The sequence below is a fragment of the Microcaecilia unicolor genome, chromosome 3, assembly GCF_901765095.1.
Source record: "Microcaecilia unicolor chromosome 3, aMicUni1.1, whole genome shotgun sequence".
Lineage (NCBI taxonomy): Eukaryota > Metazoa > Chordata > Amphibia > Gymnophiona > Siphonopidae > Microcaecilia > Microcaecilia unicolor.
The window spans coordinates 162178342-162197766 of NC_044033.1; the positions used below are offsets into that span (position 1 = coordinate 162178342).

Here is a 19425-nt window from a genome sequence, read left to right on the forward strand (position 1 = left end):
AGGTTATTGGAAACAGTGGCCATAAAAACTCATGAGAGGGGATGGTGGTAGATAGTTCTATACTCCCAGGAACTGCTGGGTCATTTAACCTGACTTGTGTTTTATTTTGGGGGGGGGGGGGGAGGGGGGACTTGAAACGTAGGAAGGTAGTAATTAATCCATTACTGGGGGTTGGGGAGGGGGGATGTTTATTTAAATCTTATGTGGTATTAGTGATTGGTAGTATGAATGGAGGTGCTTGGAGCTTGGCAAAATGGATAGCTATGAGAGGTATGACAAGGGGAGGTGGAAGGAGGTGAAGACAAGGTCTCGGGTGAGGAGCTATAGGGAGTCTAAGGGTAGTATGGATGTTGGGAAAGTTGGGGATGTATGTCCAAGGGGGGTTTAACAGTATAACATCCCCATATTTTCAGGAGATTTAGCTGTTGAAAGGTTAATAATGGTATGGGGATAGTGGAAAGTGTGAACCAGGGCATGGAAGAGAGTGAGGTGGAGACACATCTAATATATGTGATGGTTGGGGGGGGGAGGGGGGGTCTATGAAAAGTTTATATTTTAGCTGACATGGAAGGGATTAAAGTGGCCAAGTGGAATGTCAGTAGCATCAATGGCCCAATAAAAAAAAAAAGAAAGAAAATACTGAAACACCTTAGAGAGGCCCATACTGATATTGTTCTTTTGCAGGAAACTAAATGTACCTATGAAGAGGAAGAAAAATAAAGGCAGGGGGTTGGTGTGTGGTGTTTTGTTCTCCAGTGCTTCTAAAAGGAGGGGGGAGGTAATGATATTGATAAAGTCACTCCCCTTCCTGTTATATGATATGGGTCAAGATAAGGAGGTAAGGCGGGTTTATGTCACATGAAGAATTGATGACAGAACTGATATTAAACATTTATGCCCCTACGGATCCAAAAGTTCATTTCTTTGGCCCATTATATTTTTTAAAATAAATTTATTTTTATTAAGCAGACAAATCAAACAAGAGAAACAAATATCCACAAATCCCTTCCCCCTCCCCACCCAAAAAAAAAAAAATCTTATAAACAAGACAATATCACATATGCCAGATTTGGTGAGAATCCTTACACCATGCCTTGATTTATTTTATTTATTGGTGCTTATATCCAATATAATCTGAATGTTAATTGTTCAGTTCTATGTGGCTTATAATAATTAAAACTAGAAATGAATACAATATATTTTTATAAATATGAGGAAAACAGTGAGATTTTGAATAGAGCAAACAAAGATATAACAAGAAATTATGTCATACCTGAAAATTTTCTTTCCTTTAGACACAGCAGATGACTAAAGAGACATGCAAGTTGTGTCCATCAACCAGTAGGTGGAGATAGATATCACTGAAAAATGGTACATGTGACATCATGCTCCTGCCCAGTCAGTATTCAGCAACAAGGTACAAGGAAATCCCAGGAAAAGTAAAGAATTTTCTCCTTGTTCATGAAACCAATGTCAAATTTGACTGAAGAACTCAACAACGGAGATAACCGACAACAGGAATCCGCGAACAAAGGAATAACTTTACAGTACTGATAAGACAGGGAGGGCCTCTGGATTAATCTCCTGCGTCTAAAGGAAATAAAATTATCATGTAAGAATTTCTTGTTCCTTAGCGCCAGCAGCAGATGAATCCAGAGACATGTGGGATGTAAAAAAAGAATATCTTAATTAGGGTGGGAACACGCAGCTCCCAAAGAAATCACTGTTGCACCAAAGGCCACATCTTTGTGCACTGCCACATCCAAATGGTAAACTTTATGTAGAAGTATGATAAAATCGAGCGAAAAGGCATCCACTGGCCCTCCCCATGCAGGGAACCCAAACGGGTCTGCCGGAGACTGCATGCTTGCAGGAGAAATCTCCAAATCAGACACAGTTGGAAGTGCGGTGCAAAATGGCCGCCGAAGCAGCAAACTCTACAAACAGTGGGTCCTCATGTCTCTGCTGTACAGGAAACCACCGAAAGTTCCATACAACAAGTCTCTTCTACTATCGGGTTCCCGGTACCACATACTAAATACTGCCCTGAAGTTGCTCTCTGCCTATTGCAGCGTGAGCAATGTTTCATGAGATCAGCAGCCATGCAGCTTTTTTATTTTTAAACCAGCAAGATAACACACTTACCCAATCCCTTGGTCGAGGGTTCTGTGGAAGGGAGGCCTAACGCTGTTCACCTCAATACACTCTGCCTAGGACCTGCACCACAAGGTCCGCTCCTTTTTTCTTTTTTTTTTTTTAATGTGAAGGATTAAAAAAGGGTTGGACAAATTCCTGGCTGAAAAAGTCCCATAGTCTGCTATTGAGACAGACATGGGAAGCTGCCATGGGATTTGTAGTATGGAGTGTTACCACGATTTGGGTTTCTGCCAGGTACTTGTGACATGGCTTGGTCACTGTTTGGAAAAGATACTGGGCTAGACAGACCACTGGTCTGACCCAGTATGGCTACTGTTATGTTATGTTATGTTAGGAGAAGTAAGGCAAGAGCAGGAGAGGGTGGAGAAGGGATGGAGAAGGGACCTAGGGTGACCAGGTATACTTCTAAAGTTGGCACCGAACAGCTAGCCGCACTCATCGGGCTACACTGAGCTTGGGACAGCACAGGAGCCAGTAGCCATGAATCCAGGAACATGAAGGAAGACTTCCATCCACCTGCTGGAGATAGAGAATACTGACCATGCAGGAGCATGACGTCACATGTACCACTTCAGTTCAGTGATCTCTATCTCCACCTGCTGTTAGATGGACACGACCCCATGTGTCTCTGGATTCATCTGCTGTTGGCAGTAAGGAACATTTACTGTTTAATTCATTTTCTAACAATAATTTGTTAAAAAGGAATGCCTTGAGAAATTTGTGAAATATTAGATAGTTGGTAATCCTTTTTATCTCACTAGGGATGGTGCTCCACCGTTTTGAACCTGTGAGAAATCTCTGTTCAATATGGATTATATCTGATGTTTTTATAGCTAGGAAAATGTAGTATGCGATAGTTTCTTGATCTAGTAGACATAACGAAGGTAGTACATATCAGCGTCATCATATAATCTGGGCTCATGCCATAGATAATTTTGTAGATGAATGTACATATTTTAAAGATGATTCTGGCTTTGATTGGTAACCAACGTAATTTAGATAATAGTGGGGATACCCTATCAAATGTTGAAGCTTTGCATACGAGTAGCGGCAGTATTTAGGGTAGCTTGAAACTTTTTGAGGTGGCATTCTTTATTCCCTAAATAGACTGAGTTGCAGTAATCCAATTGTGAATGGCTAATGTTTGTACAAGGGAACAAAACGTAGAAAACGGGAACAAAGATCTGATTCTTTTCAGCTTCTATAAAGTTCTAAGGGTTTTGGTTACTAAGGAATTAAATTGATTGTCACATGATAGGAATTGGAACTGGTCTGAATGTGGAAGTTGTTAGGACTAGAAACTATTAGAAATTTAGTTTTCTCCCTGTTTAATTTTAGATGGAAGCAGAGATGGGTAGTAATGAAGTACTTAAGTACAACTGTCAGTACTTTTACTTATGAGTTACCCTTTTTTCCAATACTTTTTACTTGTAACTCGTTACAAATAAGCTGTACTTTTGTACTTAGTAACAAAGTACAAGTTAGTATTTTGCAGCTGATTGGGCCAAAACATCTGGTCCCAAAAACAGCTGAGCTGGGACTGGAAGTTTGGCCCAATCAGAGGAAAGCCAGTGTTTGACATCACCTTGCCAGCAGCTGCTCCTGCACGTGGCTGATGCAAGTTATTGTGCCGCCAGCAGGAGGTATGATACAGGAACCGGCTGCAGGGGTGCTGTGGAACCTTGACTACAGTAGGTAGGCATGGTTGCTGATTCTGGGGTCCAATGTACAGCGAGGCAGGGGCCTTTCTTCAGTGATGTTTGCCACCATGCTGCCTTCCCAGCGTCCCCCCCCCCCCCCATGCTCGATTTTAATGTATGAGGGAGGGAGCAGGGCAAGCAGCATGGCGGCAAACATTGCACTTTTAAGCCTGTGGGGAGCAACAACTTAGTTCAGTTCAATGATTTTCAACTGCTGTGCTGTGGAATTTGGGGCCTGATCATTTGAAATCCACTGCTTATTTCTGGGCATCTCTCCTGCCTATGCTGGAGTCCAACAACTTTCCCCCCAGCTCCTCACCTGCCCGTGGGCTCCTCCAAAAGCCGCAGTGGGTCGCTGCAGAGACAGTGCTGAAAGCTGCCAGGGGGGTCATTTCCTCTGCTGCGTCCTGCTCACAGGAAGTTGAATCAGAGCAGCAGGATGCAGCAGAGGAAAGGTCCCGCTGGCCAGAGAGAGAGTTTTCAGTACTCCCTCTGCGGCAACCCACGGCAGCCTTTAGAGGACCCAGAGGAAAAGTGAGGAGCTGGGTGGGAGAGATGCCAGACCCGGACCCAACCTTCCTCTCTTCTTGCCATAATTGCTATTTTCCCAAGGAGACACAGTGTGCCATTCTGTGGATCAAACAACAAACCGTAAGTCGGGATGGCCCTGTGACCCATGGCCCATGTGAAAACACAAAAAATATATATTTCAAAAAATGATTTAACAGTGAGCATCTTTGATTGTTTTATTTAAGATATAAATTTGAGAGACTGAGGGTTGGAGGTTGCGAGCCTACTGATGTAATTGAGAAAGGGACCTAGATTGTACCAAGCCTGAAGTAGCTGGAAGCTTAGGCCCTGTTAGAGGCTCCATACATTCACTCAAGGCAATAGAATAATGGAATTAGCAGACGTTTGGATTTCCCAGATTTTAAAAAAAGGACAAAAACTTAAGTACATTAGATTGCATTTTATTATGGTCTATTGTAAGAGCAAGCACAGTTCTCATGCACTATTCATGCTAACGACTTTCATCTTCGTGCATTTTTCTCTTTTTAATGCCGGGCAGTTCAGAGACTGTTCTCCGTTTCAGTGCCCCTGGTGTTGTGAGCATCCATTCTTTACTTCATTTACTGTTAGTTAAAACCAGAATGCTATAGTGCCCACAGCATTTGGCAGAAGAATTTGATATGCAAAATGTCCCACAATTGTTTAAGCGCAATAAATGTCACACATGCTTTTCTATTTCTTTGTAAAGCACATTTTGTCATTCAATAAGCTTTTCTATAAGCTGAGTTCAATACCTATTGTAGAAGCGCGTTAATGATTTTCTGCTATGTATATACTCATGTATGTGAAACTTTTTCACCACTCTGGATTTGTGTTTATGAATATACACTGCTGTAGTACTTGATTTATTCTTTTTTTCCCCCTTCCTTTTGACTCAATTCCTTCCCTCTTTCTCTTTTCTGTTTCTCTTCCCCTTCCGATTGACCCCATCCCTCCCTCTTTCTTTTCACTTTCTCTTTTTTTTCCCTCCCCCTTCCACTCCCCTTTTTTCTCTTTGTTCTCCTTTTCTGGTTTTCCACCTTTTTTCCCCTCTTTTAACTTTCTTTTTTTCTCTTCTTGATTTTTTTTCCCATTGTTGATGGCATAGTCTATTTTTTCTAAGTTTGATTCTTATCTGGATTTTTTAAAACTAAGTGTCTCAGTGACCAGCTACTGTTGAGCCTTAACTCAGCATTTGATAAAAAAAAATCTAATTAAAATAATGATACGTCCAACTTGTTCAATAACCTCAATAGACATCACATATTGGGGGGGGAAGGGGAGATTAACTGATTTTTGGCCAGCTTGTTAAAAAGCTATTAAACTTGAAATTTCATTTATTATGTTACTGCTCCATTGTACCCTCAGATATGTGCCTGCATGAGTGGGAAAATGTGGGTATAAGCGAACAATAAATAAATAAATATCTAGGCAGATCACAAGTTGATATGTACATATTCACAATATAGTACTGCTGCTTGTAAACATACTAGATTCTGTGGTCTGACTTAAGAATACGTTCTACTTTGTAGTAAAAAAGTAGTTTTAAGAGCTGTTCTTTATTACTTTTACTTAAGTACTTTTCACTTAAATGCCTTTAAAAAGTAACAAACCCATCTCTGGAAAGACGTTGCCCAGTTCTCCATGAGATCCATGGAGTGGAGGAGTGGCCTAATGGCTAGTGTAGCAGGTTGCGGACCTAGGTTCAATTCCAACTGCTGCCCGATTGTTAGCAATGGGTTGAGATCCTGGGGAACCAGGTTCAATTATCTCTGCAGCTTCGTGTGACCCTGGGCAAGTCACTTAACCCTCCGTTGCCCCAAGTACAACAGTAGTACAATGTACTACCTAGACTATGAGCTCAATAGGGACATATCCAGTACCTGTAAAGTGAAGCTCTAAACCGCTTAGGTCTAAGGGGTATATAAATACTCAAATGAATGAATCTAAGGATTGATTGAATACTGGAGAAGATATCCTGAATTTGAGTGTCAAAGGGGGCATATAAATACTCAAATGAATGAATGAAAAGATATCCTGAATTTGAGTGTCAAAGGGAAGATAAATAGGGAAGGCGCCACAGAGTGGAAGGATTTCCACTGGAGTTTTATAAAGCCATGCAGTTACAGGTTGCTCCAATGCTTGCCAGAATCTTTAATGGGGTACTACAGGGTCATGCTCTCCCGAATTCAATGTTTAAAGCCCCAGTAGTGGTTCTGCCCAAAACTGGAAAGAATCCAGCCTTGTGCTCCAGTTACAGACCCATCACACTCCTTAACACTGACATGAAAATATTCACCAAAGTCCTGGCTTCCAAATTAGAGAAGTTGCTCCACAAAACTAATTAAAGCTGACCAAACCTGCTTTGTGAAAGTCCATTCGCTGGGTGACAATGTGCGCCAGGCAACTGATATAGCTGATTTCCTTCAACAATCTAACATCAAAGCTATAAGTGTCACAGTGGATGCAGAAAAGGCTTATGACTGCATCAAATGTCCTTTTCTTTTTAAGGTACTAGAGAGAGTGGTGCTGGAAGGGCGCTTCAGGAAATTGGTAAAAGCACTATACCTTAAACCCTGTAGCAAGATAATGGTAAATGGAATTTAATGGAACTCGGTCAGAAGAATTTGACCTCCAGTGGAAGGAGGTCAACCTGGACTCATCAAACACCACTTAGCTGCTGCAATATGTAGTAACAACACAATCCACCCCAAACTTCAGCTATATGCAAATGATACATTCTTGTTTGTGGGGGCAATCCCAGGGACTCTACCACCCTTGTTAGAGGCAGTAAATAGATTAGCTACACATTCTGGGTTTAAAATAAATCCTAACAAAACAGAGACTCTGTTATTTAACATCACAATGGCAGATTTAGGGATCCCTTTTCACTTCCAACTTTCTTCCCAGAGTTTCCGGTACTTTGGAGTAAAATTGGTGGAGAAAGTCAAGGATCTCTACAAGCTTAATTATCTGTCCCTGCTAGATTGTGTACAGAAAAATATAGATAATTAGAGTAAGTTAACTTTAACATGGTGGAGCAGAACAGTGATGTTGAAGATAATGCTCCACAAGTTTGTTTCTTTTCCACACAGTTGCCAACTTCTATTCCCAAGAAGTTTTTTTTTCTTATTGGGGCCACATGACGGGCTCCTTTTTATGGAAGGGGAAGAGGCCCAGAGTTAGCAGGCCAAGGCTGATACAGCCCCTGAAGTAAGGAGAGGTGGATTTACCTGATATGACACAATATTATAGGACAGTGGTGCTTAAAACACTGAAGGAGTTTCATGATCAACCAATACTCATTGGGTCTGCATTGAAAGAGAAATAATAGCACCTCTATTTTTGAATTCTTGAGAGAGTCAAGCCAAAGGGCAGTGAGTGAAAGAGCAGGAGGGCTGACCATTCTGTCCTGGCCCTTTTGGAATCTGTATGGCAGCTGAAAGATTATTGTCCCTTGACCATCATATTTTCGCTCCATTCTATTTAAGCTGCAAGAAATTGGGTTGAATCGTCCTTCTGATCTGTTTGAACAGGGCACCATGTTGTCCCTACAGTAGCTGCAAGAATTAACAGCAAACAGGATACCCTTTTATCAATATTTTCAGTTGCAAGATTCGTTGGAAGGGAGGGATGCAAAAAAAGAATCTGCATAGGAAGCTAGTGGAAGTGGTTTATTTTAAGGGGAACTTGGGACTAAATTAATGTCAAAGGCTTATTTAGCTTTCGGAGAGGTGAGTGTTCCATATCACTGCCTGGAAGAAATGGTTGGGGAGGACTTTTGGAAAAGGCCCCTTTTGTACCCTCATAGATGTTCAGCTGTTACAGCATATAAGCAAATGAAGTGCCAGTTAATGAACTGGTTCCACTGGGCCCCAGTTAACCAGGCATGGGCCACCTCAGGAGAGAAACGGTTCTCAATCTCACCTACAGTGGGGGAAATAAGTATTTGATCCCTTGCTGATTTTGTAAGTTTGCCCACTGACAAAGACATGAGCAGCCCATAATTGAAGGGTAGGTTATTGGTAACAGTGAGAGATAGCACATCACAAATTAAATCCGGAAAATCACATTGTGGAAAGTATATGAATTTATTTGCATTCTGCAGAGGGAAATAAGTATTTGATCCCCCACCAACCAGTAAGAGATCTGGCCCCTACAGACCAGGTAGATGCTCCAAATCAACTCGTTACCTGCATGACAGACAGCTGTCGGCAATGGTCACCTGTATGAAAGACACCTGTCCACAGACTCAGTGAATCAGTCAGACTCTAACCTCTACAAAATGGCCAAGAGCAAGGAGCTGTCTAAGGATGTCAGGGACAAGATCATACACCTGCACAAGGCTGGAATGGGCTACAAAACCATCAGTAAGACGCTGGGCGAGAAGGAGACAACTGTTGGTGCCATAGTAAGAAAATGGAAGAAGTACAAAATGACTGTCAATCGACAAAGATCTGGGGCTCCACGCAAAATCTCACCTCGTGGGGTATCCTTGATCATGAGGAAGGTTAGAAATCAGCCTACAACTACAAGGGGGGAACTTGTCAATGATCTCAAGGCAGCTGGGACCACTGTCACCACGAAAACCATTGGTAACACATTACGACATAACAGATTGCAATCCTGCAGTGCCCGCAAGGTCCCCCTGCTCCGGAAGGCACATGTGATGGCCCGTCTGAAGTTTGCCAGTGAACACCTGGATGATGCCGAGAGTGATTGGGAGAAGGTGCTGTGGTCAGATGAGACAAAAATTGAGCTCTTTGGCATGAACTCAACTCGCCGTGTTTGGAGGAAGAGAAATGCTGCCTATGACCCAAAGAACACCGTCCCCACTGTCAAGCATGGAGGTGGAAATGTTATGTTTTGGGGGTGTTTCTCTGCTAAGGGCACAGGACTACTTCACCGCATCAATGGGAGAATGGATGGGGCCATGTACCGTACAATTCTGAGTGACAACCTCCTTCCCTCCGCCAGGGCCTTAAAAATGGGTCGTGGCTGGGTCTTCCAGCACGACAATGACCCAAAACATACAGCCAAGGCAACAAAGGAGTGGCTCAGGAAGAAGCACATTAGGGTCATGGAGTGGCCTAGCCAGTCACCAGACCTTAATCCCATTGAAAACTTATGGAGGGAGCTGAAGCTGCGAGTTGCCAAGCGACAGCCCAGAACTCTTAATGATTTAGAGATGATCTGCAAAGAGGAGTGGACCAAAATTCCTCCTGACATGTGTGCAAACCTCATCATCAACTACAGAAGACGTCTGACCGCTGTGCTTGCCAACAAGGGTTTGCCACCAAGTATTAGGTCTTGTTTGCCAGAGGGATCAAATACTTATTTCCCTCTGCAGAATGCAAATAAATTCATATACTTTCCACAATGTGATTTTCCGGATTTAATTTGTGATGTGCTATCTCTCACTGTTACCAATAACCTACCCTTCAATTATGGGCTGCTCATGTCTTTGTCAGTGGGCAAACTTACAAAATCAGCAAGGGATCAAATACTTATTTCCCCCACTGTACCTCCACATGTGGTGGCTCCGTAGAAGAGGTGGTTACCAAGGGTAAGCCTCTTAGGAGTGTGAAAGACTTTACCTACAGATCAGGAACAATTGGTGCTGCTAGCTATAAAGATGACACTTGAGGGAACCTGGAAATCTGCAGAGGCACCTATGGTTTTGTAAGGTAAATCTATTTGTGCTGAATTGAGAAGATATGACAAAATTACGAGTACACTGAAAGACAAGCAGATGGAACATGAGAAGATTTGGGCCTCCATACCTTTGTAAGATTACACTCACCCCAACAAGTACCTGATACGATTGAGAGATTTGCAATGTGATACCTTTCTACTAATCTAAGCTCTTATAGCGTGACCTGTTGTGTTACTTAAAAATTAAAGATAAGATTAGTTTTACTCTGTTTTACCCTGTAACAGACTGTAGGCCTGAAATGGAGGAGGGTTCGTTTACATTTTTATTTTCCTGGTTGAATTTGGTAGCAGCCGTAAGTTTCACAGTTGAACCTGTTTGAGCTGTTTCATCCTTTGTCTTTGGCACTCTATGGACAATGAGGTTGAGGGGATGGTTGGGGAATTGTTTTGTTGTCAGTTTGTAAGTGATTTTTGCAATGAAAGTTAATATTTATAGTGAAAAAAAACTGTTATAAAGATGATTTTAAAAAAGGGAAATAAAACAGCTTTATGACCTTGGGCAAGTCACTGCCTCAGGAACAAACTTTGACTGGGAGCCCTCCATGGGCAGGGAAATACCTATACCTGACCGTAACTCACCTTTAACAACAACTGAAAAGGGTGTGAGCCAAAATCCAAATAAACTAGAAAGATGAAAGCTCATGAAATCTAAGTCAAAAAGAAAAAAAAGAACCAGGAAGAGAGAAATGCTGAAGTTTTAATAATGCCTTACCACAAGGATAGCTCAGGACCTGGATGTCATCAAGGGCAATATAACCACTTTTCTCATCCGAGACTTCAGCTTCAAATATCACCTGTCAAAACAGAAAACGAAAAATTTTAATTTAACACAGTCCCCTAAGTGTACTCTGTGGAATCAATACACATATTTAGTCATTTTGCTGAACTTCACAAAAAGATTTAACACACAGCAAAATATATATTGCTTTTCTAATATTTAATATATTCATACACAATTCTTTTGTATTTGTAGCAACAAAAGGGGATAGGAAAGGAATGGGATTTGATACACCACTTTTCTGTAGTTACAAAGTGGTTTACATAGTATATACAGGTACTTAATTTGTACCTGGGGCAATGGAGGGTTAAATGACTTGCCCAGAGTCAAAAGGAGCAGCAGTGGGAATCAAACCCAGTTCCCCTGGGCCCCGATGATCAGAAGCCTCGTGCTGTTCCAAACAGCACTCTAAATTAACTCTGGAACAGCGCGGGGCAATAATGCCCCCATGATCAGAGCTAATAGCATACAAATTTAGGCACACTATTAGCTCTGATCATAAGGGAAAAGTGTGGGAGAATTATGCCTGAACATGTGCACATACACAATCCTCCCGCACTTGTTTGACAGGTCTGGACTGTCAAAAGACCAGATTATCAAATGCAAGAGACAGAGGTCCACTGGACCCCCGCCATTACTGAGCCCTCCAGTCTCCCCCCCCCCCCCCCCCGACACAAAGACCCAGGGGGGCTGGAGTTCAGATCTCCAGTCCCCCCCCCCCCCCCCGGGGTACCTCCACTGCTAACTCCAGACTCTGTTCCTTTTAATTTGCTGCATCATATGACTGGAATAGTTTCCTAAGTCAGTATGACAAGCTCCATCTATGGCTATATATTCAAATTTAGGCTAAAAGCCCACCTTTTTGAAGCTGCTTTTAACTCCTAACTCATATTCACCTGTTCAGTACCCATGTCTGTTTTCCCAATAAGGATGCTAGAGAAACTGTAACTTACCTTGCACACTCAGGGCTTTTTTTTGAGGGGGTACTTGGGGGTACTGAGTACCGGCACCTTTTCCATTGTCTGCTAAAATTGACCCACAGACCCCAAGGTTTAATGAAAAAGCTCAGGTTCTACACACCAATTCTGCCTTGTCATAGATTCTGTGACTGGTTGCAGGGGACCTGACTATTGTAGTCACGGTGAGTCCCCTCAGCGATCACCCCACCCCTGAAGGGTGACCTAGCATTTGAGTACCGGCACCTTTTTTGCTAGAAACAATGCACTGTGTACACTGATGGAAAAGCCTTATATTACAGTGTGACATTTAGCCTGATATTGAGGTACTGATTTCATGTCACAAGGAGAACCATGTATCTTAGGATAACTGCCCCGGATAAAGAACTGTGTGTATGTGTTCTGTGGTCCTCGAGGAAAGTCAGTGAATACCACTGGAGGAGTGAGAAAGCAGTGAGGAATACATGGGATTATAGTATTTCAAACTATCAAATAATGAAACTGCCGAGAGGAGGATCTCATTTCCATTTTGAGGGTGAAACTCACAAAGAGATCGCTGGGCAGAAAATGCACGAGTGACAGGACATTATCTGTCTACCTGGATTTTTGCCATTGAACTACTTGATCACAATGCTCTTGGATGTGGAGGAGCAAGTAGGGAATCTATATGAAGATAACGTGGATGTGAAGTTTGTGGAAGAGACTGCATTGAAGCAAACCACAATGCTTTTACAGTTATAAAACAATGTGACTATTTATATATGTAAATATGTATCTGTAATAAGAAAAATGTCAGATTCCAAGAGACTTTAAAATAACAAATTTTAGCAGGCTAATAAATAACTTCTACACCTAGACTGTTGGAAAATAAACTAGGTCTAGTAGTTCTGCAAGGTTCACTAGGCTTAGGTAGTACAATGGGATGGGCCATTGGGTTCCATGGTCTAAGATTTTTTTCAATGGAGCTGGTGGGTGGGGCTAGAGATTGGACTCTCTGCTCTTTTGCTCTGTCATCAGATATATTTGCATATGTTTGGGAAGAACAACAAGGTTAGTTTGTTTTGGGAGGGGAGGGTTTACAGAGAACAAAAATAGTTTTGTGGTCTTTTTTTAGGACAATTTAGCAATTTTAATGAAGTTCCAGATTAGGATTCCTTATAGCACTCGGGATGTAAAGATGGACTTGATGCAGCAAAACATGGTCTCTTGTCCCTTAAGCACTGTGGGTATCCTATATAATAAAGCTCACCTCCAATGTTCTGAGGCTGCCTGGGACTGTGGCTTCCGGTGGTGGTGTCCTTCATGTAGTATATTTCCGGTGGTGGCAGATAAGCGTGACGTCAGGGAGAGGGGAGGAGACACGAGTGTCCAATGTGGAGGTGGAGTAGGGAAACGTCACGGAGAGGGGAGGAGCCGCGAGTGTCCAATGTGGAGGGGGAGGAGTAGGGAAACACGCGGAGCGTGTTTCCCTACTCCTCCCCCTGCCCAGCAATGTGAACGGAGCGCCAGCGAGGGCCAACGGTCTGCGTCCACCTCTCCTGCAGTCAATACCATGCAACATTCTCAGGCAGGCAAGAGGCTCTACCGGGCCGAGTACGCCAAGAGCGGCCGAGGTTCCTACAAGAAATACGGGCACAGCATCGCAAAGGACTTGCTGCGACTGGCCATCATGGTGCAGGTAGGCGCGCGCTCTGCAGCACATGGGGGTAGGGAGCAGGGCTCGGATACCGGCGAACCTTGCTAGCGCCCGTTTCATTGCTTTCTGAAACGGGCCTTTTTTACTAGTTAGCTATAAAAAGGTCAAAGCTCAAGAACTGAAAACTGCTGGCCACGGAAGTGCAGGGCTTGCTAAAAGGAGTGTCAGGAGTTGTCCACTGGACCAGAGAGTAGGGTTGTGATAAAGAGGAACTACTCTCCAATTTTGCTTCTATGAGTATTAGAATTCTGCCTGTACTAAATAATTTCATAGTGTGTAAATTATTGGATTGTTTCCTTATATCAATATTTGTTACTTATGAGCCACATTAAACTCAATCTTGTTTGGGATAGTGTGGGATACACTTGTCAAATAAATACAATAATTCTCTAATCCCTTATTTGTCCTGTTTGTTGGTCCTGAATAGATTGTAAGATCTGACGAGCATTTAATTTTCGAAAGGGTGACTATAATAAAATGAGGAAAACCGTTAAAAATAAACTAAAAGGATCGACCGCAAAGATTAGTACACTAAATCAGGCGTGGTCGTTATTCAAAAATACTATCTTGGAAACCCAGTCCAGATGCATTCTACGTATTTGCAAAGGTGGAAAGAAGAGAAAATGTCAACCAGCAAAGGTGAAGTAAAAGAGGCCATTACAGCCAAAAGATTGTCCTTCAAAGAATGGAAAAAAGACCCAAATAAAGAAAATAAGAAGCAACATAAGCACCGACAAGTCAGATGCAAAGCATTAATATAGAAAGCTAAAAGAGAATATGAAGAGAAACCTGCCGCAGAGGCTAAAACTCACAGTAAAATCTTTTTCAGGTACATCAGAAGCAGAAAGCCTGCGAGGGAATCCGTGGAACCGTTAGATCACAAAGGAGCAAAAGGGGAACTCAGGGAGGACAAGGCCATAGTGGAGAAACTGAATGAATTCTTTGCTTCTGTCTTTACGGAAGAAGATGCAAGAGATCTGCCTGTACCGGAAATAGTTTTCAAGGGTGATGATGCGGAGGAACTGAAGGAAATCTCGGTTAACCTGGAATATGTACTGAGTCTGGTGAACCTGGAAGATGTACCGAGCCTAACTGATAAATTAAAGAGTAGTAAATCCCTTAGACCGGATCGCACAATCCAAGGGTACTCAAAGAACTCAAGCATGAAATTGCTGATCTATATAAATTTTTATAAATTTTAAAAAAATCGTCCATAGTACCTGAAGATTGGAGGGTGGCCAATGTGACGCAGATTTTTAAAAAGGGTTCTAGCAGCGATCCGGGAAATTATAGACCGGTAAGCCTGACATCGGTACAGGGCAGAACTGTGGAAAATATTATAAAGAATAAACAGAACACATAGACAAACATGGTTTAATGAGAAAGAGTCAGCATGGGTTCAGCCAAGGGAAGTCTTGCCTCACCAATTTGCTTCATTTCTTTGAATGCGTGAACAAACATGTGGATAAAGGTGAGCTGGTTTATCTACTGTATTTAGATTTTCAGAAAGCTTTTGATAAAGTTCCTCATGAGAGACTCCTGAGAAAATTTAAAAAAGTAATGGGATAGGAGGCAAGGGTCTGGTACAGATTAGAAACTGGTTATTGGACAGAAAACAGAGGATAGGGTTAAATGGTCATTTCTCTCAATGGAGGAGGGTGAACAGTGGAGTGCCACAGGTATCTGTACTGGGACCGGTGCTATTTAACATATTTATAAATGATCTGGAAATTGGAACAAGTGAGGTGATCAAATTCGCCCCTTCCTTTCTGAATACGCTGCCAGAACCATTATCCACACCCTTGTTGCCTCTCGCTTGGACTATTGCAATTTACTTCTCACTGGTCTTCCGGCTCAGCCATCTCTCTCCTCTCCAATCCATCCAAAATTCTGCGGCACGACTTGTTTTCCGCCAGAATCGTTATAATCATACTAGCCCGCTCCTCAAGTCACTTCACTGGCTCCCTGTCCGCTTCGCCATTCAGTTTAAACTTCTCGTACTGACCTTTAAATGCATCCACTCTGCAGCCCCCCATTACCTCTCCGCTCTCATCTCTCCCTACATTCCTCCCCGTGAACTCCGCTCGCTTGACAAATCTCTCTTGTCGTCCTCTTTCTCCTCCACTGCTAACTGCAGGCTTTGCTCCTTTTCTCTCGGGGCATTTTATGCCTGGAATAGACTTCCTGGACCTATACGTCTAGCTCCATCTATACCTGTTTTCAAATCTATGCTGAAAACCCACCTTTTCACTGGTACTTTTAGCTCCTAGCCACAATTGCCCTCCTCTTGTCCCTTCCTCCCTTCTCACCCATTACTTCCCTCACCCGTAACTGTCTTGTTTGTCTGTATTACTTAGATTGTAAGCTCTTTTGAGCAGGGACTGTCTCTTTGTATCAGGTGTTCAGCGCTGCGTGCGTCTGGTAGCGCTATACAAATGCTAATAATAATAATCAAATATACAGATGATACAAAACTATTCAAGGTTGTTAAAACACATGCGGACTCCCAACCACCAGAGTTTAGCATCTCTCCCTTTACACCCCCCAACAACTCCTGGTCTGGTATCGCCACCTCCAAGGGGAGAGGAGGCTGGCATTTCACCCTCTCCCCCATCCTATGGATATTGCATCTTCCCTCCCCCCAAGTACTGTGCATCTCCCTCCAACCCTCGTGTCTGGCATCTCTCCCCCTCCCTCCATCCTGTGGCTGGCCTTCACTCCCCATTCACCAGTGAGAACAGCATCTCTTCTTCTCTCCCCTTCTCCATCCTGAGGGTCTGGCAGCTCTCCTCCCCCAAGTGCCTGCATCTCTCCCTCTCCCTCCATCCCATGGGTCTGGCATCTCCACTCCTTTAGTTGTTTGCATGTATTCCTCTCCCCCCATCCTGCGGGTTTAGCCTCCCCTCCCACCAATAGGAACAGTATCTCATTCTCTCTTTCACCCCCCCCCCCCCCCCCCCATAATCCTGTGGGTCTGGCGGCTCTTCCTCTCCCCCACTGCCCCCCTTCCTCCCTCCCAGCCCTAGAAAACTACCTGCTGCTTCTGGCTGCCCCGGTGCTTCTCTGTTTGGTTCCACGCACCGGAAGTTGTGTCAAAGAAGGCGGGACCAAGCAAAGAGAAACACCAGGGCAGCTGGAAGCAGTGAATCTTTAATGCTGCCCACAACTCATTGGGTTTTCCAGCACCGAGAGAGCGATAAAGGGATGCTGCTGGGGCCAGAATAGGGGAGGAAATGGAGGAAGAGAGGGCTGCTGGACCCCAAAGGGGGAAAGGAGGGAGAGAAAACTGCCGGACTTCAGGGCAGAGAGCATGCAGCACAAAAAGAATAGCTTTTTGACTGCCAGTTTTAAAGGTCTGCTGGCAGCCGGCCTGACCTTTACAAAACCAGCCGGTTGGCAACCATACTCCTTCAGCATCAACATCTTCTCTCACTGCCATCTGCCAACATCTTCACTCTTCTCTTAGAATCCCCCTCTATCAATTCAATCCCCACCCTATGTGTTGGCCCTCAGCCCCCCTTCTCCCAACATCAGACTCTTCTCCCAGCCCTAGTAAGAGACCTCTCTCCTCAACCCTTAGCCCAAGTGTCCTGGTTCTGCTAGTCTGCCTCCTTCCAGCAACGACATCAGACCCTCTCCCACCCCAAAATGGTCCCAGCTTTTTTTTTCGTTCCCCCCCCCCCCCCCCCACACACCTTGGTTCAGATGTATCTCCCTTCTTGCCTCTCTCTCTCTCCCTCGATCACCCTTTTCTGTCCACCCCCCTTCGTCCCTCAAGATTAACCCCCCCCCCCCCCCCGGGTGTTCTGCTGGGCTCACTTCTCGTACCCGTTTTTCAGCAGAGGAATTCCTTTCGCTCGGACAAGCGTTCCGCAGCCACCGGCTCTAGGCCTGGAGTTCAGGGGCGACCCTCTCAATGATGGTGCGCCGGCCCCCTCCTCGCTTCCTGTCATCGGAGGACGTCTTTCCCTCTTTGCCGAGGAATGGGCCAATATTTCCTCAGATCAGTGGGTTCTGGACCTGATCAGAGATGGCTACAGAATAGAATTCAACGCACCATAAGAGACGTGTTTGTGGAGTCCCGATGCGGTTCTGCCACCAAACGGGCGGTGGTAGAGGAGACTTTGCAAGGTCTGATTCAGTTAGGGGCCGTGTCCCCGGTACCTCCCGCCGAACACGGCTACGGCCGATACTCCATCTACTTTGTGGTGCCACAAAAAGGTGGGTCTTTTTGCCCTATTCTGGACTTAAAAGAATTAAACAAGTCCCTGAGAGTGCGGCATTTCCACATGGAAACCCTGCGCTCCGTCATTGCTGCGGTACAGCCAGGAGAGTTTCTCACGTCTCTAGACCTGAAAGAAGCTTACTTGCAACATACCAATTTGGCCCCCGCACCAGAAGTTTCTGAGGTTTGCGGTGTTGGGAAAACATTTCCAGTTCCGGGCCTTGCCTTTTGGCCTCGCCACAGCTCCCCGAACCTTTTTGAAGGTAATGGTGGTAGTAGCTGCTTTGCTCAGGCGAGAAGGTATCAGGGTTCACCCATACCTAGACGACTGGTTCATCAGAGCAGACTCTGGAACAGAGAGCTATCAAGCTACAGCCAGACTGGTCTCAGTACTTCAATCTCTAGGCTGGGTCGTCAATATGGCCAAAATGTCACCTGACCCCCTCGCAATCTCTAGAATATTTGGGGGCCAGGTTCAACACAGACTCGGGCTATGTATACCTACTCCAGCTAAGGCGGTGCAAGGTTCAGAATCAGGTCCGTCTGCTCCTGAGGATGCCCCGCCCGCGAGCTTGGGACATTGTCCAGCTGCTGGGATCGATGACAGCCACATTGGAAGTGGTGCCCTGGGCGAGAGTGCACCTGAGACCTCTACAGTATTCCCTACTTCAAAGATGGTCTCCAGTTTCTCAGGATTATGAATGCAGACTTTCTTAGCTCCCTGCGGCCTGACTCAGCATGGAGTGGTGGCTCTCAGACAGCATGCTGCGGCGAGGAATGCCGCTGGCGCTCCCCGATTGGTGTCTAGTAGTGACAGATGCCAGCCTGAAGGGCTGGGGCGCACATTGCAAGGGGAAGCATGCCCAGGGTCTATGGACACCTGAGGAGTCGGAGTGGTCCATCAACCGCCTGGAGTTGAAAGCGGTGTTTCAGTAGCTTCTGGCCTTTCAAGTGACCCTGGAAGGATTGACCTACATAAATCTACAAGGCGGCACTCAGTGCAGAGCACTGGCCTCGCAGCCCGAACAGATTTGTCACTGGGCCGAGCTGCATCTTCAGTTTGTCGGCAGCTCACATTGCAGGTCAGAGCAACATGCAAGCCGATTATCTAAGCAGGCATCAGATCGATCCAGCAGAATGGAAACTAGCAGACAAAGTATTCCTGCAGATAGGTGCCAAATGGGGCAAGCCCGTGATGGATCTTATGGCGACAAGTTCAAATGCCAAAGTCCTGTGCTTCTTCAGCAGACGGAGAGATCCTCGCTCGGCAAGGTTGGATGCCTTGACTCAGCCCTGGCCTCCGGGCTTTCTATATGCGTTCCCTCGGTGGCCCTTGATAGGGCGCGTGCTCCTGCGGATTCGGCTGCACCCAGGAGAAGTGGTCCTCATCGCCCCGGATTGGCCCAGGCGGCCTTGGTATGCGGACCACCGACAGATGCTAGTGGAGGCTCCCCTTCCTTTACGTCTGGTACCGAACCTGTCGTCACAGGGCCCGGTAGCCATGTGACAACAGCCATGGAGGATGCCTGCCGCTTTGGTCTTATGGCATGGCGATTGAGAGGGTGCAATTGAGGGCCAAAGGCTTCAAACATAGTCATTTCCACTCTCCTGCAGGCCCGCAAGCATTCCACTTCCGTGGCTTATGCCAG

At 44.8% G+C, this 19425-nt stretch overlaps 1 protein-coding gene across 1 annotated transcript in view; it reads right to left on the bottom strand.

Moving 5' to 3' along the window:
* PTPRK (protein tyrosine phosphatase receptor type K) overlaps positions 1 to 19425 on the bottom strand; it is a 919308-nt gene that overhangs the window by 545180 nt on the left and 354703 nt on the right. Inside the window, 1 exon segment of the mRNA XM_030196529.1 lies at positions 10834 to 10915. Coding sequence (XP_030052389.1) covers positions 10834 to 10915 — 82 coding nt within the window.